Genomic DNA, 17,626 nt, shown 5'->3' with positions numbered 1-17,626 from the left:
TAGGCGTTGGCGATTTCTTTTTCTGTGATTTAGTTCCACTAGTCTCCTGTTTCCAAATCGTTGGCTCAAATGTCTCCTTCTGTCTTTTCTTTCTACAATTTCGAGTCTTCTTCGTTGCCATCTGTGTTCTTCGTTCTCAAGACGATTCGGCCACACGGCTTGGTTGGCTGGCTGTACTCTGGATGTCCGACGGAACAATGGGATGAATGAAGATCTCCAGGGCCATCTGCTTGGAACGTACATCAATGTCTGTCACGATTGATATGAGCGCAATTGGCGTTGCTGGCCTGCTTCCTCCGGATAGTATGAGGGTTTTGCTTGGGTTGAGTTGTGTACATACTACAGATATTCAAACATACTGTTTTCTTTATCCATTTCTGACGTGCGGACTTCTGATCATGGTTGTCAAACATTCAATCTGTGCTCCTTCCATCCTGCTAGAGCTTAATCTCAGCCTCCCTCCCCGAGAGAACAGGTGCAGCCATCACTTCGTAGCGACTTGTTACTCACCATTTGCAGAAGTACATCATGTTGTTAGACAGACAACCAACCAAGGGAGTTGAGTGACCAGAACGACTTTCCACCGAGCGGGTCATGCGTTACTAAATCTGTACATATTGAGATATACACTTGTCACACGCAATGTAGTGTGACACGTTTTCACGATGTTTACGTGAAGGAGTGATAAAGACCTTCCTATGGTATCTTTGACTCTTTAGTTATGAACTGTGCTATATCTTGGGCTACCAAACATCCACCAACTAAACGCCATACGCCAGGCTCGGGACCTTTAACTCGACCTATTTCTTCTTACCCTGCGCCTCGGTGTCTGTCAGCTCGCGGATGAAGACCTTGATGACGCCGTCGGGCACGTCGTCGACGCCGTCCTCGAACCCTGGGCTGACGCCAATCGCGACGAACTTGCCGTCTGACGAGAAAGCGATCGTCTGCACGCTCGCAGGGAATTTCTGATATTGCCGTATCCTCCTCTTTGCAACTGCGTCCCAGAGTGCTACCACACCGTCGCCGCCTCCGGTTGCGAATGTGCCGTGCACGGGGTGGAAGGCTAGGGCGTTGACGGGGTAGACGACGTCCTGCCCATCGACGTTCTGGCGATGGCATTTGAAGGCGTACTTGCGCGCTTGCGACTCGTCGGAGGGGTCGAACCATTCGACAGCCACGCGTCCCTCGATGCTCGAACTCGAGTATCCTGCGTCGTTGGGCATGCATGCTACTGCGCGTGTCATGTACTTCATGGAGCTTTCTCTTTGTTGCCATGGCTCGACATCTACACTCGCTCCGCCTCCTTGCTTCGCTGCTGCTGCCAGCTTGTCCAGCTCGTAGATGTTGACTACTCGGCTGGCCATTGCGACCACGAGCTTGGTAGGGGATGCGGTGAGCGAGAAGGACTTGGAGGGCAGGCGGACGGAGGTAAAGTCGCCGGGCCGCGAGAGGTCGTGGAGATGTAGTGTCGAGTCCCAGGATGCGGAGATGAGGAGGTTGTGCGGAGCCGAGAAGAGAATGTTGCGGACGCCCTGGGAGTGGGTTGACATGACCGTTTGTTCGCCAGTCTCGAGGTCAATTCTGCATACATTAGCTGCCACTCCTGTGTCTAGTTGTTCATGTTGCGACGCACCTCCGCACTTCCCAGTCCAGGCCACAGCTGAATGCCTCATTGTCGTCGCGTCCAAAACACACGTCCATTACTGGTGCGCGATGCTCAAACTTCTGCAACAGCTTGCCGCCGGGCTCGCCGTGCGTGTCGTACAGGTAAACATGTCGGTCCCAGGATGAGACGAGTAATCGCGTTGGGGTCTTCTCGGCGAACTTGACGGAAGATATGGGCTCTGTAGGGTTTTGCGCAAGCTCGAATTGACCTAGCAATGTCAGTATATTGCCTTAAATTGATCGTGTCGCGCGTTTGAGAAAGCAGCTATTGGGGAAAACGGCAGTTCTTTCTCAGTTTAGGAGCTGCCACATCCAAAGTCTCTGGTCGCGGTCGCGAGAAGAGCAAGAAGAGAACTCACTTGACATTTTGGCGGTAGTCCTGCGAACGATGTCCTGAAAGGTGGAGAGCTCGAGGTGAAGCTCCGCTCGAACTCCGCAACATCCAAACAAATGTATATTGTCTTGGCAGTCCCTCCACAGAAAGCACCCCTCCCTTGCTCATCTCTTCAACACTTACATCACTCGTCACGACGCCAATAATGCCCTTTGCTCAGCTTGTAATCGGGCCGCCGGGCTCGGGAAAGTCGACATACTGCGATGGCATGCAGCAGTTCATGGGCGCAATCGAGCGCAAGTGCTCAGTCGTCAACCTCGACCCTGCCAACGACCACACCTCATATCAACCTGCGGTGGACGTGCGGGATTTGGTGACAATAGACGAGATTATGGAGCAAGAATCTCTGGGTCCAAACGGTGGAGTGCTGTTTGCGCTCGAGGAACTGGAAAACAACTTCGAGTGGTTAGAGGAAGGCTTGAAGGAGCTTGGAGGTCCGCATGCTACTACAGCTACTGAAAGTCTGCGATGCTGATGCGTTTACAGATGACTACGTTCTGTTCGATTGCCCTGGCCAGGTCGAGCTCTTCACGCACCATGGGTCACTGCGAAACATCTTCTTTCGCCTTCAAAAACTTGGGTATCGAGTATTCGCCCTCCATCCATAGCCTGCAACATGAAACTGACTCTCTGAAGCTCGTCGTCGTACACCTGACTGATTCCATCATCGTATCACGACCGTCGTTATACGTTTCCTCCCTCCTACTCGCGCTGCGCAGCATGCTGCAGATGGACCTTCCTCACATCAATGTCCTCACCAAGATCGACAACCTCCGAAACTACCCAAACCTGCCGTTCAACCTCGATTTCTACACAGAAGTACAGGACCTGCAATATCTGCTACCCCACCTGAACCGCGAGCAAACCTCTGGCATTCCAGGCCCAACGCCAACTGGCACAAATGACGATGTGGATATGGACGATGAACCGACGTCGAAATTCTCCGCACTGAATAAAGCGATCGTTGAACTGGTCGAGGACTTCGCGCTAGTGGGCTTCGAAACACTCGCTGTAGAAGATAAAAAGAGCATGATGACATTACTGCGAGCTATAGACCGTGCAGGTGGATATGCCTTCGGTGGATTGGAAGGGGCAAATGAGACTGTGTGGCAGTTGGCAATGCGGCAGGATGCGGTCACTATGGATGCCCGAGATGTGCAGGAGAGGTGGTTGGACAGACGGGATGAGCTTGACGAAGAGGAGGAGAAAGCATGGGAGGAAGAGACCAAGGACATGCGAGATGCGCCGCAAGAACCAGCTCAAGGGCCTCCCAGAGCGAGTGCGTCAAACAATCCAGCAAACGAGGATGAGGATATGAATGAACTGGAGGAGATGAAGCAGTTTATGGAGAAGAAAAAGAAGGAGGAGGATGGGATCAACGTTGTTCGGAAACCAGGAGGTGGCATGTAGTATTCCCCACCAGCCATTTGGATGCTTCGTGAGGTGCATCTCCCAGCTGTTGATCGTCGCAGGCATGGAACAGTTTGGGCGGGCTGATAAGACCAGACAAGGAGCGAGGACATGCAGCAAAACGTGATCGAGCTGCCGGATACAGAGATCATATCCAAGGGAAAGACCAGGCTGGGATTGGAAAGTCAGGAGTCTTCACCCGTTGCATAGAGCCCTTGCGTGTGACCAGAGGCGGGGTATCTCTCTGGAACGCGTCGCGTCTACGCGGTCGGCGCCACATCGCAGGCAGACAACCAACCAACCCTTTTGGATTTATCGTTTTTATTTGCATACCCTTTGTATTCTATAAATTCTGCAAGTGTCACGACCGTTAGATGTTGAAGCGCAAGAATTCCTACAGTGACCTCACCCACACACCTGATTCGTCTGTTTATGGCGATACGCGCATCAAGCGCAACAAGCGTCTCTTCCGTTCCAAAACCCTTAATCGCAAAGAGTCGTGGACTCCCGACACAGAGCGCGCTATGACTGAGTTGTTAGAATTTATCCTGCAGCACGAGGAGGCGTTCAAGAAGTAGGCTAAACCCTTGCACAGGGCGTGAACTGCTGCACGTTGGCAACGTCTCCCTGCACAAGCTAACATGCCTCAGTCAACACCGCCTTTCGTCTCTCTATGCAGACTTCCGCCAACAACATGAGGTGAACCCCGAGGGCTATCAAGCGAATATCGCAGCATGGACGAAGGCCCTCACCGATGCGGCGCGCGCGGGCGTCATACCCACACAGGGCACCACACACGATCTTCTGAACATCCGGACAACAGATGACCTCGCGCGCGCATTACAACATCCTCAATATGGGAAACCAACATGTCTACCTGCAGTGTTCCACGAAGCAACTCAAAAGAAGGAGATGGTACCGTTGAAGGACTTTATGAACTCCAAGGAGAGCATATACAAGACATCGTGGATACCCTCCCCGTGGAAAGCGCTACAATGGGGGCTAAGGCAAGTTGGCGTACTGGGACAGCCCACATCACCAGACAGGCTTGGAGTCGGGAATTTCGTGGTGCTTAAGAATGTCGAGGTCGCTGCGGACGAAACGTTGAAGAAGATGAAGGAGCACACATCGACAGCGGATCGAGTACTCTCAAAAGCGGATTTCCTGAAGCGCTTCGACAAGACTTTGAACCCTGCGGCGCCACTCACGAAAGCCGATATGGAGATTCTTCTCGTCCATCTAGCAAGAGACAAGCAGGCGATCGCATACAACGCGCAGACAATCAAGTTCAAACCTGAGCACGAGGCGGAACCTCTACCCATCACTGAAGAAGACACCGCCATCGCTAACCTGCGCGACACACTGGCGAACATCAACGCGCAAATACCACCGCTGATGGAGAAGGTCGCCGCAGCTGATGCCGCAGCTCGTGAGGCAGTAGCCGCCAAGCAGATGATCCGCGCCAAAGCCGCCCTTCGCTTGAAGAAGCTTGCCGAGACCGCTCTTGCACAACGCTCCGACGTCGCCCTCCAGCTCGAGAGCGTATATGCACAACTCCAGCAAGCAGCTGATCAGGTCGAGATCGTAGAAGCCATGCGCGCCGGCGCTGCAGCACTCAAGGGTCTGAACGAGAAAGTCGGCGGCGCAGAAGGCGTACAAGGTGTTGTTGATGCGGTCAACGAACAGATGGCTACGACAGAGGAGATTTCAAATATCATTAACGAGACTGATCAGTCTCTTGATGAAGGGGAGATTGATGATGAATTCGAGGCCTTGGAGAGGGCGGAGAAGGAGAAGCGCGAAAGGCAAGAGGCGGAGAAGACTGCTGCCCGACTTGCCGAGCTGGAGGAGGCAGAGAAGAAGCGTAGTGAGAAGGAGGCGGAGCGGCAAGCGCAGGAAGAGGAAGACGAGGAGACGGAGAAGGAGATTGAGCAGGCATCTCAGACCCTCAGGCGGATGTCTTTCAGGGAAGAGGATGATGAAGAGTTGGAGGCTGAGGAGGAGAAGCGTGTTCCAATTCCAGCGTGAAGCTGTTTGGGGTCACGGTGTTAATTTCAAGTACATCATTCTAGCATAGCAGCGGCGTTGCGGATTGCTTTTTCTAGAGCCGATATGCAAGCCTTCACCTTCTCATCAAGACATGAAGGACCAAATCACAATTTATTCATTTTCCATTGCCCCACTAGATGCAGAGCAAAGCAGAGCAGAATGACCACTGACGTCTTCCACCCATCCGACGGCGGCGCACACTAGCGCCGCTCTCCGCGCCAAGAACGAACGAACACCTCAACGACGCCCAAACACCACTCCACCATCCCAAACCCGCCCTCACATTCCCTGTCCTCCGCGGACACACACACACACCAAATCACCACCTGCCTGCCTCGCCTCTTACACACATCCCACCCACCTCCCACACTACACCACACAATGCAGTCCCTCCGCGCCGCGACAAGCGCTTCGCGGGCCCTCGCTACCCGCTCCACACCTCTGGGTTTCACCGGCGCCCGCGCCTTTTCACAATCCCGCGCCATGCGCAGCGGCGGCCACGAGTCGCACTACGATCCCCCCAGCGGCTGGCTGTTTGGCGTCAAGCCCGGCGAGAAGTACGAGAAGGAAGGGTGGGAGGGGCTTACGTACTGGGGGCTCTGCGGGACTATGGTTTTGGGGGTTGTGGCGTATGCGTTTAAGCCGGATACTAGGTATGTTTTGTTCTTGGGGGTGGTGTGGTGATGGAGAAGGGGGAGATGGAGGGGGTTAGGGGGAGGAGAGAATGGCGGGAGTTGTGGGACGCGGTTGACCTGCCGATGGAGATTGTTGTGTAGTGTGTACTGTGCATGGACTGACTTCAAGTAGCATTCAGACCTGGGCCCTCGAGGAGGCTCGCCGAAGACTGGAAGCAGAGGGTATCCTGCCCGACCCCGACACGAAGAAGGACTAGACGACAAGTGAGCAGCGCAGCACAGTCAGCTGTAACGGTGGATGGCGCCTGGAGAAGAGAAGCTGGATCGTCGGAACTGTATATATCCCAGCAGCGGCAGGCGGCGAGTTTTCCTATGTGGCAATGGACGAGCTGATAGAGTCATAGAGTTGGCTATATGCGTTTTTGACAACGATTTAGAGATTTTTCCCCATCTTCTCTCGCTTTCAACAGTGGAGTCACTCACTCATATGGTCACCTCTGAGTATTCATCATAATTTGATCTATCAATCTCGTTACGTGGTTACATCGACCTTCCAATTCATTTCTTTCTATCGTTTTGAGTTTAGGCTCAGCTTCTTCTTTTTAACTTTGTTCATGGTGAAACTATGTTCACCTCCCCTTCTCTACTTTGGAAACAATCACCCCCCCTGCTGCAGTCTGTTGAAACATGTATTGCGTTTACCCCTTGGAACTCGCACGCCAAAACTCCGACCATTACCCCTGTAACACAACATGACACAGCACAACATCACATACACATACCCAGCCGGCTGCTCCCTAATAGTACTCTGTATAACGTGGTATGATCAGCATGTAAGATATATTATCTGCGCAAAAATGCTGCTCTTAGCTACGCGGTCGAGCAACTTGGTTAGCACAGTAGGACATGGACAGTAGGACACGGACAGTAGGAGGGAAGGAAAGAGCAACATCAAGCAAGCAAGCAAGTGAAATAACTAGCAATTAGAAAAGAATCATTTGCATTGATCATTTTGGATAAGGGGGTATTCGCTCCCGAAATAACGCCGTACCATACATACCATGCATGCATGTCAATATCTAGAAGAACACCAACCCACACAAACAAAGGGAACCATATACCCCCAAACCCCCAGCCCCCATTACCCATCATAATAGCGCTTCAACTGAACACGCTCAATCAATCAACCAAACAAAAGAGATTTTTTTAAGTTCATAATACTGCTGCCCTCTCATCGCGGAACCATCTTCCCCCTCCTAGGCTCCTCATCCGCGACCCCATTCATGATGGACCCAGAGCTACTCGCCAACATCTTCCGATACGCAGAAGTCTGCGAGAACTGCTCTTCGTAGTGCTCCTTCAGTCTGCGCTGGCGCTTCTCTTTCTTGTGCATCCAGAACATGACGGCGCAGACGGCGAGGAGCGCAGAGCCGAGGATGCCGCCGACGGCGCCGCCGACGATGGCGGTCTGGCGGCGCTCTTTCTTGCACAGGGTTTGGCGGGAGGAGGAGGAGGAGGTTGTTGTGTCGAGGGCGAGCTCGGCGGGGGAGGCGATGGCGAGGGCTGAGGGGGTGGCGGTGGCGGATGGTGATGGTGTGGTGGCTGTTTGTGTGGGCAGCTGGAAGGTGCCGATGTTTTTTGTTGTGATTCGTGGTGCGGTGGCGTTGTTGCAGCAGTTTTTTCGGTCGTTGGAAGCCCGGCAGCAGTAGGTGCCGTAGTCGCACATTTGGACGTTCCATGCTTGGACGGGGGTTAGGCCGTCGAAGGAGGTGGTTGCTGGGGTTGTGTTAGTATGGGTTGTTCTGCTGGTTGTGTTGTGGATGGATGGAGTGAGTGTGGGATATACGTACCATCTGGACACATTTTGGGACATGCTTTGTCGTTCCCCGTGGCGTCTGTACACCCGTTTTGCCATATCGAGCCCATGTATTCGTCTTTTGTCGCCATGCACAATCCAGTATCCAGACATATGTCTGCACCAACTGATCGGTTTGTTGCACAGCAACCACTATGTGTGGTGGAAGATTTACATGGAGCAAATGTGTTGTCGAGTTTCGTACCGTCGAGGCCGTAGCAAGTCTGACTGACTGTCGTCGCAATGAAGGAAGTGAAAAGCGTCAAGAGTGACGCGTGGAGATGCATATTAGAACAAGACAATCGACAATAACTTTCCCAGAAAAAAAAGATAGCAAAAAGGAATGACTTTGAATAAAACACACAGTTGAACTCGACGGACAGATAGTAAGGAAATTGAACTTGTAGACTCTGAAAAGAAACAAAGGGCGATCGAGGCTGGCTATCAAGCTCAGAATGGTCCAAAATTACATTTGCAATGTTATGCGCGGAGAGCCCTTGTGCGACTTGTACTCGGCCGGCGAGCAGCCGCGACAGGGCTCTGCTTGTCGCCAGCTGAAACAATGTCATCAGAGACGGCAGCGTGCAAAGACACATCCCCGTATACACTTCACTGGGGTTACGCAACTAGCATCCATCCAGCACGATGAATCCGTCTCGACTTTGAGCTCTGACACGGCGCGACGCCTTGCTGGCAGAGGACTCTGATGGGGATTGCAGAGTCCGGAGGGGGTTACAGCGCGCTTGTTGGTGCGCTCCGTTGTTTGCGGCGCCGCGCTTACACTGGATGATTCTTTTTGCGGACGCCGATTACACAGGAGAGGTAGGTGGAAACAAAGAGCTGGCAGCAAATGAACATGGTGTACTACGGGGGCCCAGAAGCGTGTTGGTTTGAGGTTTGCGGACGGTAGGGCGTGTAGACGAGATGATTGGCGAGGCCCATGCGAAGATCACTTGTACCTGGATCCGTCTTCGACGACATACCGTCAGTCTCCGATTCGCCGTCTACTTTGGTTTTGTTTCTTGGGAGCAGCTTTGCAGTCCGCATTGGCTCCAACTTCATCGTTGCAACCGACCATGAGGTCCTTGTATTCTCCCAAGGGCCATTGCTCTCTCGCGACCACGTCACGCCTGGAAAAACCTCCGTCTGCCACCAGTCCTGGATGCGTGCCTTTGAGATCTCGAATCTCGGGATGACGCTGAGTACGGGGAGCTTGGTTCCCCCTACGTTCACCCACACTCAGCCTTCTCCCCTTAGCCAAACCTTCACCCTCTCGGCCCGTGTACACATGTCAATCTCCCCGTCGCCCCGTCTCTCCCGCAAGCCTACCTTACTTTGTAGCACTTAGGCTTTCATTGTCTCGCGTACTCGCACCTTCCTATGCAGTTACCCGCCGTGCATGTCTTGTGCAACGCGACACCATCTTACTTTTGCAGCGCTAGGACGGGAGGCCGCTGCAAATGCAAGTAAGTTTCCATATCAAGCTAGAAGCCTCACCTTCTGCAGGCTCGGAGATGAACGACGGCACATCCATCTTCGCCTCGAGCTTAGTTCGCGATCGCGTTCGCCGTTGTCGATTCAACAAACATGTGAGAAGGCGTTAGTTTGCAACTCGCTTCCAACGTCCGCCAGTATGAATGAACAACACCTCGCCAGCAGACCTCCCGCTCCAAAAAGCCAAGAAACTACCTATATTGCTATATTGAACCACACATCGCGTAGGTACTTCCACTCCCCCGGTGCCTGCACGCCATCTACCTCCATGCATCCCAGCGCGTCAAAGCCACCGGCTATATTGCGCGCCCGAAAAAAGCAACCATCACAGCAGCCCAACACAAGACGCCGCATAACCAGGCCCATCCCTCCACCCTGTGCCCCTCACCAACACAACACAACACAACACTCCTCGGTTCACGACCTGGTGTGATGTGCCACCAGCATCCTCTGTGCTCCGTGCCATCTCCCTCCAACCAGAGTTCCCACATATAGATCCGCCCAGATGATCGCCCCCAACACCCTGTCGACAAGGGCAAAAAAACGAATTCTTGACATCCATGACTCCCCGGTCCTCTGCTGATAAATCTTTACTCTACTCTTGACGTCGATGGGTGGACCTGGTAGGGCTTTGAATACTTCTCTGCATCGGGACGACGCCTTGTTATGCACGCCCGACCGCTGTTGGACAAGTGGAGATGACGCGAATCTCGATGCGTGGTACGACGAGACGCTGTGGATGTGGATGTACATGTGGATTTGGGTGGGGGCTGTCGTGACCAAGGCGTGTCGCCGTCGCGTCGCGTCGCGTCGCACGGAGTGGGTAAGGCTAGGGTCGATGGGCTGGGTGCTGCGAGGTCTGGAAGAGGCAGTGACAGGTGTCACACTGGGATCTACGGAGATGTTCGGTAGTTACTAGAAGGGGAAAGTAGGACATGGATGATTCATGATGATGGTATGGTTGTGTTTTGTTGGAGAAACAACACAGATGGTGTTTTGGTGAGTAGTGATCACTTCATAGCAGTAGTAGTAGCTAGTGCAAAATACCCAGAACAACAACAACAACTCATCTATCTACCTACGTTCCAATCTGCCCCATAAGCAGCGCCTCGACACTCTCCCCCTTCTTCAACTGCCCCTGCCCCATCGGCATACACAACAACGCATTTGCCCCCTTGAAACTCCCAATCCGCGAGCTCCTCTGTGCCCCGGTTGAAACAGCATACAACATGCCCTCCCTCGCCACAACAACCGCACGGTGGTACTCCGGCCGCCCCTTATCCATGCCCACATCTGCATCCAAGACGACCTTCACTCTCGGACAGCCCACAGGCGCAACACCAGCCTGTTTGTGCAGCGCAGGTAAGACGAAGAGATGAAAGCACACAACCGCCGACGCAGGATTGCCGGGTAGGGAGAAAATCGCCTTGTCGACGCGGTCTCCCGTGTTAGACTTGAATGGGATCGTGGCAAAGGTCGTGGGCTTGCCGGGCTTCATGTTCACGCGGCCGAAGTGGATTGTGCCGCCGAGGGAGCGCTCGATGGTCGGCTTTAGCAGGTCGAGCTCGCCCATTGATACGCCGCCGGAGGTTATGATCAGGTCGCAGGTGCGGAGGGCGGTGCGGAGAGTTTGTTCGAGGGTACCGGGTCTGGAGCGTGTCAGTGGGGAGATGTCGTGAGGAAGCGGTAGATATACTTGTCTGAAGCGATACCGAGATCGATGACTTCGAAACCGTGGCTTTTGACGGCAGTGATGAGCGTGGGACGGTTGGTGTCTCTGACTTCACCAAGTCGCAAGGAGGCTTCTCTGTCATGGGGGATGATCTCGTCTCCTGTGCTGAGGATGCCGACTACGGGTTTTCTGTAGACGGACACTTCCTTTGATCCTACAGAGGCAAGAAGACCAAACTCCCCGCCTACAACAGAGATGCCTTCGCCTTTCTTCATGATGGTATCGCCTTCTTTGACATCACTGCCTACTTCACGCACATTCTCGCCGGCCTGAACCTCGTCCGTGAGGATCTCCACCTCTTTCTCCTCTTGCCCATCCTCTGTCTGACTCTTTAACGCGGTATCTTCGACCATGACTACAGCGTCGGCGCCAGGAGGAAGCGGTGCACCAGTAGTGATTCTCGCAATCTCTCCCTCCTTTAGCTCCTTTACTTCACCAGGCTGAGCATGCGACACAATCGTAACAGGATATACGCCCTTTTCGAACTTCCCGGATGTTGGAATCTTGACGGCATATCCGTCTACGATGCTCGCTCGGAATGCAGGAACAGATTCAGTGGCTTTGACGTCTTCGGCAAGGACAGATCCTCCAAGCTTCAGATCCACAGGGGCTTTCTCGACGATAGGAGCTGGCGTGTGCTCTGCGATGAGGTTTAGAGCGTCATCGACTGCCAGCATGGGATAGGGCGAGGATCGGTATCTGCGGGTTGGTCCTTCGGATGGGTCGTTTGACTGGGGTCGTTCTTCTGGTTTGGTATGTGCCTTTGGTGCTGCATGGCCGCCATGACCATGAGAATGGCCGTGTCCATGGTGGTGATGTCCACATCCCGAGCCTGCTTTAGTTAGAAATGGTTCGAGAAGAGTTCTTTGCGTTAGTTCATACTAGCTGTAGCGATTCCAGACGAAACACCAGCCTCCTTCTCAAGCTTTTTCACACCTCCCACATGCAATGGTCTTGACTCGGCGCCAGCCGCTTGTTGACATGCATGCGGAAGCAGTTTGAGCACAGCTTCCAAATTCTCTTTTGCGCCCTTTGGAGATCCAGGCAAGGTCAAGATGATGGTCTGTTTGCGAGTACCGGCCACGGGTCTCGCCATCAGAGCAACTGGTAGCTGTTAGTACATGCAATTTCCATCAATGACTATGAAGACCAACATGGCGTAACAGCATATGAAGTCGTGAGCATGCCGTGACTAAACCGAAATCAGCAATTGTTTTTGAAAAGTACACGAGATTATCCTTACACAAGTCCAGGAGCATGTCTGTCGATTAACGGCGTGATTGCCTACCATGCGTTAGTTACAATCCAACCCTCAGGCTGCTTGTGTACGTACTTCTGGGGTAACATCTTTAGTCGCAAAGCCTGTACCTCCACTGGTAACGATCAGATTCACAGGCTCGGCGCCATCTGTCCATCTTCTAATCGTCTTCTGAATTGCAAGAACGCTATCGGGTACAACCTCGGTCTCGCTGACGTCCCATTGGTCATTTCCGAGGGCTTTGAAGGTTTCCTTGAGTATGGGAATGCATTTGTCTGCAGAGGGATCGTTTGAGACTGTCTCGGACACAATCAGAATGACAGCTCTCAGCTTTGGGCTGGCGGTGCTCATCTTGAGTTTCGAGAGTGGAATGACGTTGGGGTGGAGATGTCATCCCGGCATGGTGCTGTTAGAGGCAGAACTCCAGCCCCACCTACGGATTTCGAAGATCTATTTGGACTCTGGACGGAGCAGCATGCAAACGACAAACTTGAATTGTATGCTAGTAAACCAAATCTTTGGTATTTAACGCCAACACCCGCCATGATACATGCATTATACACGCGCCTTCCCTCTGTACATCGTACGGTTTCCACAAAATCCTCAAGACCACCCTACCAAGCTTCATGTGCACATGTCTGATGCGCATCTTCTCTCTTAGGCACCTTTCGAGATTGACCGAGTCTGCTACTATTCTCTAGTACGACCAGATGGACCCAGAACACAGAAGCTGCGTTCATTCAAAATCCTTGGCATTGCTCTGCATGAGCAGTCCAATGATCAAGCCAAAAAGCCCGAGAATGGAGCTAAAGATCTCAATGACGAGGATCTTGACGAACCTGAACGACTGTTAGATAAAGGAGTGGGATGAACTACGCTTTGCGCTTACATCTGCGGGTCTGCAGCATCTGCCAGCGCCGCACTACTTCCGTTGATGCCTACCGAGACACCACAGATCAGGTTGCACATGCCCACGGTCAGACCAGCCCAAAAGAGGGCGTATCCGCTGAAGTAGTTGTTTCCAGAGTACAGTTTCTCCGGGTCAGTCACCTGCGACAGCTTGGAGGAGAAGATGATGGCCATGATGACGCCGTAGATGGCGACGACTTCGCAGAAGATGATGGAGATCAAGTTCTTCGTTCGTATCCGGGGAGCCTTGACACCACCGCCGATAATGGACACGCCCGTTGTGAAGATGCCCCTTTGCGGTTGTCAGATATGTACGAGGTGTTGCTCTGCGATGTGCATACCATGCTGATCCTACAACGGAGAGACCGATGCAGAGCCCGATGCCCAAACTCGCGAATGTGTACGGGGAGACGCTCTCGAGGAATGCGCCGACCTGGAAGATGACTGTTTAGCTTGGCCCGTGTGGGGTGAGAGGGCATCGCGTACGTTGAAGGCTTCACCCTCGTTGTTGAAGAGCATGTCTGGCCGTCGTTAGCTATCGCCTGCGCCTGGTCTGCGCGTCACATACACAAAGCGACCACGCCCAGGGCGGCCGTCGCGCCGCCCGTGCCGTAGGTGAGAGACATGCTGGGGAATGGAGTCGTCGAGGAGAGATGGGCGATGGAGGTGGCGGAATGGAGCTCCTTCGCGATGGTGATCCGGGAAGCTGTGATGATGGAGACTGCCAAGGCCAAGTGCATTGCAGCGTTAGCGGCTTGTTCCGCCGCGCCAGGCACGTCGTCGCCCATCGCATGCGCCCGTTCACGGCCAGACCACCAACACCCACCGCCGCAACTTCAACCCGTCCGCCACCATGTCTGCCGGCGACTCCAAGTACTACGAGCTCTACCGCCGAAGCAGGTACTGCATGCGCCTCTGGGGTGGCGATTGCGAGCGCGCTGGCTGACAGCAGACAGTCTCGGCGGCGCCCTCACGGACACGCTGGACAACCTGATCACCGAGCGCCGAATCGAGCCCCAGCTTGCCATGAAGATCCTCGCGAACTTCGACAAGGCCGTCGCCGACGTGCTGGCGGAGAAGGTCAAGTCGCGGCTGACGTTCAAGGTGGGTTTGGCATGCGCCCCAGGCAGCGAGCGCGACTTACTTACATGCGTCTTTGCAGGGCCACCTTGACACCTACCGCTTCTGCGACGACGTCTGGACGTTCATTATCAAGGACATCAACTTCAAGCTCGACAACACGAACCAGGTCCATGCCGACCGCGTCAAGATTGTCAGCTGTAACACTAAGCGCCCTGGCGAGACCTAGGGCTGAGTCTCTGGACTTGTCTTTCGTCAAGGGTTGCTAAAAAAAGTTTAGGCGAATCAGAAGCCGCTTTCGCCCGTCGCGTGGCTTCCAGGGGACGATATTAGCTTAAGCGGTGTTACAGTTGCTGAGGGATGGATCTTGAGTATTTGGGCTCTCCGACCTTTCTACGGCGTCTAGGGTACTTGGAATTCACGGATATCCTGAGCATGGGCATGGAGTTTTGGGTGGATGATCAAGACGACGCGTTGAGTTCAACGGTCGCGACAGAGCAATCAGAATGACGCAAATCAAGAGCTCAGTAGGACAAATATATCCTAACCTAATGTCCATTGAAGTTCGTGCTCGTGCCGACTTGCTACGTGCAAGATCGCGGACAAGAAATATATTTGCTATCAAATAGAAGACAAAACGCATGAGCAGAATATGAACCCATCTGCCTAAACAATTCTGTCTCCTTGAATCAACACAGGCTCACAAACATGCCTGATAATGCGGTACACCATATATCTTTGTCGGGCACGGAGATATCGGACAATAACCACCTCAGACCTCACGACAAGCCCTCCACAACATCTACACCCCCAGCCCGAGCTCCAGAGATAGACAGCCATGTCTACGCCCAAAACAAAATCTGCATGGCTCATGCTCGCCATCACAAGCGGAGCATGCGCAGCCTTCAATGGCGTCTTCGCGAAACTGTACGTTGTCCACACACGCCCTCCGATCGCATTCTAACCCACGCGCGTAGCACAACAACAGAGCTCACAGCCTCCTGGTCAAGCGCCATAGCCTCTGCATTCGGTCTCTCGCCCTCGAATAAACCGGTCGAGTTTGCTATACGTGGTGTATGTGTCCCTTCCTCACCTCTACCTCAAATATAGACGACTCGTAAACTAATCATGTCCACAGCTCTTCTTCGCCTTAAATCTCGTCTTCAACGCGGTGATGTGGGGTCTCTTCACGCGTGCGCTCACACTCGCTTCCTCCACCGTACGCGTTAGCATTATCAATACCTCCGCAAACTTCATGGTCACAGCTGTTCTCGGTTTCCTTATTTTCAACGAGAAGCTGCCGGGACTGTGGTGGCTGGGCGCAAGTCTATTAGTTGCGGGGAGTGTGATCATCGGGATGAGGGAAGAGGGTGAGAAGAAGCCAAGTGGGGAGGAGTCGTTGCTGGGAGGGGAGAGAGACGGAAATGGGTTTAGGGATAGCGAGGAAGAAGAGAGAGTCGAGTTGGATAGTGTGATGGGAACAGAACAAGAACGGAGATCCGAGAGCGAGGAAGAGAGTAGTGACGAGGATGCAGTGTTGAGATAGTTGGGGATGTATGGTGTGGAGCAAACCGACATTGCAAAGGACACGCGCCTGCAACTTATCAAAGGTATTGTGATCACCAAATTTCATGCCGGTTATCTGTTCTCTCTTCTATACGTCTGTGTTTTTCACTGTCAGTTTTCGTCAATACCGCTCTTTCACTATGTCCCTACCCGCCCAGCAAACAGGTTCCCACAGCCCACCGCTTTTTCACCGCTCATGCTGGTGAGCAGATAAACAACAACAAGTTCTTATACCGGTTTCTTATCTCTCTGCTCTGCCCCTCCATTCCTTTCTTCTTTTATTTTGTCTCGACCACACTCATTTTCCGTCATCGAGCTCAACATCTCAACTACACCTGCGATCACAGATCCGCACATTCTTTTCACATACACACCTCCACCACAAGTCTGCGCAAGTCGTTCCCGCTCTCGAGTCACAACTGCAATCCCGCCAACCCATCTCGAAAAAAACAACAGCTCGCTCACTAATCCACTCACGCACGCAATGTCATCCACACTCAAACCCGACGCCGCGCCTTTCATCCCCAGCCAGTCTCTCCGTGGCGGAGCATCGACCTTCCTGCCACCCACGCCAGGCTCCATGCCCTCGCCACCCATGTACTATGCAGCCCCACTCTTCGAACCCGTGCCCTCCTGCCATTACTGCGCCCGCGCGCCTCTCCAAGTCCCGCCCGAGCCCTACCGCTACGACCACGCCGCCCACGTGAACTACATGAACCACGGCTCCAGCGTGTACCAAGGCCTGATGGACCCGTTGCAAGACGCGTCGCGACACTATCCTAGCACGTCGGAAGGCTACGAGTTCGGGGGCGGGTACTACAAGACGAAGCCGTGGAACCGCAGGAAGTATAATAATCCTGCTGCGTATGCGTCTTCGCCTACTGCGTACCCGTCGACCGCTGATAGTGTCTGGTACGACAACCGCGATGCGGGATATGTGGGGGGTGAGGGCGCGTATGGCGAGCCGAAGCCCCGCAAGGCTAAGAAGGGCTGGAATAAGAACTGGCACAGGAACCGTGGCGGGGTTGGGAAGTCGTCTGTGGATGGGGCGTTTCTGAGTGAGTTTGTGGGTGGGGAGGTGGGCAAGGAGGAGCAGAGGAATGAGAAGGAGAGTGACAAGAAGACGATACACTCCATCGATACTCCCATCACTGCTTCCGATGATAAGGAGAACACCAACGCCGCCCACCACATTAACGTCAACACCAACACGAAGAAGCACAAGACCGCGCACTCCACTCGCAGCCACAACATCCAGCCCGCCCACCAGCCCGCAGACGAAGACCGCCGCACACCCGCACAATGCGAGCCCCGTCACGACCCGGTCAAAGCCCCAGCCCACGCTAAGAAGCGCTCGAAGACGGTGCAGAAGCAGATCTCGGGCGGAGAGAAGGAGAACGCGGGCCACGAGGGTGTGGCGAGGGAGGACGAGTACTTTGAGAAGAAGGTGTGGGGCAGTCAGCGGGAGATGAAGGCCATGAAGGGGAAGAAGGAGGTAGAGAAGCGTGTTGAGGAGTGAAGGTGCTGTGGTGATGGTAGTTGGAATGAAAGGAGGAGTGGGGAGGGGGGAGTCATT

The 17,626-nt window shown here is 53.6% G+C and overlaps 11 protein-coding genes across 11 annotated transcripts; 7 read left to right on the top strand and 4 right to left on the bottom strand.

Annotated features, from left to right (window-relative positions):
- Window positions 1–688: 688 nt before the first annotated feature.
- On the bottom strand, window positions 689–2,075 carry P153DRAFT_366902 (WD40 repeat-like protein). The gene is made up of 3 exons (XM_033668149.1): window positions 2,028–2,075; window positions 1,637–1,877; window positions 689–1,584 (listed from the first exon to the last, which is right to left on the bottom strand). The coding sequence occupies exons 1-3, from the start codon at window positions 2,032–2,034 to the stop codon at window positions 801–803; spliced, it is 1,032 nt and encodes a 343-aa protein (XP_033523903.1). The 5' UTR covers window positions 2,035–2,075; the 3' UTR covers window positions 689–800.
- A 132-nt stretch (window positions 2,076–2,207) lies between these two features.
- Window positions 2,208–3,472, top strand: P153DRAFT_290772 (uncharacterized protein; the record flags this gene model as incomplete). The annotated part of the gene is made up of 3 exons (XM_033663730.1): window positions 2,208–2,496; window positions 2,549–2,649; window positions 2,699–3,472. 3 exons carry the CDS (start codon window positions 2,208–2,210, stop codon window positions 3,470–3,472), a joined length of 1,164 nt encoding a protein of 387 aa, XP_033523902.1.
- Window positions 3,473–3,846: 374 nt separating this feature from the next.
- Window positions 3,847–5,500, top strand: P153DRAFT_291372 (uncharacterized protein; the record flags this gene model as incomplete). Its single annotated transcript, XM_033663765.1, has 2 exons — window positions 3,847–4,046; window positions 4,123–5,500. 2 exons carry the CDS (start codon window positions 3,847–3,849, stop codon window positions 5,498–5,500), a joined length of 1,578 nt encoding a protein of 525 aa, XP_033523901.1.
- A 402-nt stretch (window positions 5,501–5,902) lies between these two features.
- P153DRAFT_385716 (uncharacterized protein) lies at window positions 5,903–6,413 on the top strand (the record flags this gene model as incomplete). Its single annotated transcript, XM_033670457.1, has 2 exons — window positions 5,903–6,174; window positions 6,329–6,413. The coding sequence occupies 2 exons, from the start codon at window positions 5,903–5,905 to the stop codon at window positions 6,411–6,413; spliced, it is 357 nt and encodes a 118-aa protein (XP_033523900.1).
- Window positions 6,414–7,387: 974 nt separating this feature from the next.
- On the bottom strand, window positions 7,388–8,298 carry P153DRAFT_290642 (uncharacterized protein; the record flags this gene model as incomplete). Its single annotated transcript, XM_033663723.1, has 2 exons — window positions 7,388–7,932; window positions 8,007–8,298. 2 exons carry the CDS (start codon window positions 8,296–8,298, stop codon window positions 7,388–7,390), a joined length of 837 nt encoding a protein of 278 aa, XP_033523899.1.
- A 1,441-nt stretch (window positions 8,299–9,739) lies between these two features.
- Window positions 9,740–10,439, top strand: P153DRAFT_366897 (uncharacterized protein). The gene has a single exon (XM_033668148.1). It carries the CDS (start codon window positions 10,116–10,118, stop codon window positions 10,422–10,424), a length of 309 nt encoding a protein of 102 aa, XP_033523898.1. The 5' UTR covers window positions 9,740–10,115; the 3' UTR covers window positions 10,425–10,439.
- Window positions 10,440–10,503: 64 nt separating this feature from the next.
- On the bottom strand, window positions 10,504–12,866 carry P153DRAFT_396768 (uncharacterized protein). The gene is made up of 6 exons (XM_033671507.1): window positions 12,571–12,866; window positions 12,481–12,521; window positions 12,392–12,429; window positions 12,120–12,341; window positions 11,202–12,069; window positions 10,504–11,154 (listed from the first exon to the last, which is right to left on the bottom strand). Exons 1-6 carry the CDS (start codon window positions 12,844–12,846, stop codon window positions 10,584–10,586), a joined length of 2,016 nt encoding a protein of 671 aa, XP_033523897.1. The 5' UTR covers window positions 12,847–12,866; the 3' UTR covers window positions 10,504–10,583.
- Window positions 12,867–12,973: 107 nt separating this feature from the next.
- Window positions 12,974–14,052, bottom strand: P153DRAFT_316529 (uncharacterized protein). The gene is made up of 5 exons (XM_033664995.1): window positions 13,973–14,052; window positions 13,891–13,925; window positions 13,746–13,837; window positions 13,385–13,696; window positions 12,974–13,334 (listed from the first exon to the last, which is right to left on the bottom strand). Exons 1-5 carry the CDS (start codon window positions 14,028–14,030, stop codon window positions 13,232–13,234), a joined length of 600 nt encoding a protein of 199 aa, XP_033523896.1. The 5' UTR covers window positions 14,031–14,052; the 3' UTR covers window positions 12,974–13,231.
- Window positions 14,053–14,229: 177 nt separating this feature from the next.
- Window positions 14,230–15,012, top strand: P153DRAFT_366894 (transcription initiation factor IIA, gamma subunit). The gene is made up of 3 exons (XM_033668147.1): window positions 14,230–14,304; window positions 14,361–14,508; window positions 14,567–15,012. Exons 1-3 carry the CDS (start codon window positions 14,258–14,260, stop codon window positions 14,711–14,713), a joined length of 342 nt encoding a protein of 113 aa, XP_033523895.1. The 5' UTR covers window positions 14,230–14,257; the 3' UTR covers window positions 14,714–15,012.
- A 310-nt stretch (window positions 15,013–15,322) lies between these two features.
- Window positions 15,323–16,066, top strand: P153DRAFT_431449 (uncharacterized protein; the record flags this gene model as incomplete). The annotated part of the gene is made up of 3 exons (XM_033672904.1): window positions 15,323–15,411; window positions 15,462–15,558; window positions 15,623–16,066. 3 exons carry the CDS (start codon window positions 15,323–15,325, stop codon window positions 16,028–16,030), a joined length of 594 nt encoding a protein of 197 aa, XP_033523894.1. The 3' UTR covers window positions 16,031–16,066.
- A 468-nt stretch (window positions 16,067–16,534) lies between these two features.
- P153DRAFT_396764 (uncharacterized protein) lies at window positions 16,535–17,569 on the top strand (the record flags this gene model as incomplete). The annotated part of the gene is made up of 1 exon (XM_033671506.1): window positions 16,535–17,569. The coding sequence occupies one exon, from the start codon at window positions 16,535–16,537 to the stop codon at window positions 17,567–17,569; it is 1,035 nt and encodes a 344-aa protein (XP_033523893.1).
- Window positions 17,570–17,626: the final 57 nt, after the last annotated feature.

Source organism: Dothidotthia symphoricarpi, assembly GCF_010015815.1.
Source record: "Dothidotthia symphoricarpi CBS 119687 unplaced genomic scaffold P153scaffold_10, whole genome shotgun sequence".
Taxonomy (NCBI): Eukaryota; Fungi; Ascomycota; class Dothideomycetes; order Pleosporales; family Dothidotthiaceae; genus Dothidotthia; species Dothidotthia symphoricarpi.
Note: the sequence above shows the minus strand (reverse complement) of the source record. Positions and strands in the feature narration are given on the sequence as shown.

Bases quoted from the DNA above. Each gene is read 5' to 3' on its own strand.
- P153DRAFT_396768 (XM_033671507.1), bottom strand. From the start codon at position 12,846: ATGAGCACCGCCAGCCCAAAGCTGAGAGCTGTCATTCTGATTGTGTCC. The intron at 12,430-12,480 runs GTAAGGATAATC...ATTTCGGTTTAG, and splicing joins AGACATGCTCCTGGACTTGT to TCACGGCATGCTCACGACTT. The intron at 11,155-11,201 runs GTATATCTACCG...GACACGCTCCAG, and splicing joins CTCGGTATCGCTTCAGACAA to ACCCGGTACCCTCGAACAAA.
- P153DRAFT_366902 (XM_033668149.1), bottom strand. The intron at 1,585-1,636 runs GTGCGTCGCAAC...TAATGTATGCAG, and splicing joins CTGGACTGGGAAGTGCGGAG to AATTGACCTCGAGACTGGCG.
- P153DRAFT_316529 (XM_033664995.1), bottom strand. From the start codon at position 14,030: ATGTCTCTCACCTACGGCACGGGCGGCGCGACGGCCGCCCTGGGCGTG. The intron at 13,926-13,972 runs GTATGTGACGCG...AACGACGGCCAG, and splicing joins CCTGGGCGTGGTCGCTTTGT to ACATGCTCTTCAACAACGAG. The intron at 13,697-13,745 runs GTATGCACATCG...ACAACCGCAAAG, and splicing joins TCCGTTGTAGGATCAGCATG to GGGCATCTTCACAACGGGCG.
- P153DRAFT_366897 (XM_033668148.1), top strand. From the start codon at position 10,116: ATGGGTGGACCTGGTAGGGCTTTGAATACTTCTCTGCATCGGGACGAC.
- P153DRAFT_366894 (XM_033668147.1), top strand. From the start codon at position 14,258: ATGTCTGCCGGCGACTCCAAGTACTACGAGCTCTACCGCCGAAGCAG. The intron at 14,305-14,360 runs GTACTGCATGCG...GACAGCAGACAG, and splicing joins GAGCTCTACCGCCGAAGCAG to TCTCGGCGGCGCCCTCACGG. The intron at 14,509-14,566 runs GTGGGTTTGGCA...GCGTCTTTGCAG, and splicing joins AGTCGCGGCTGACGTTCAAG to GGCCACCTTGACACCTACCG.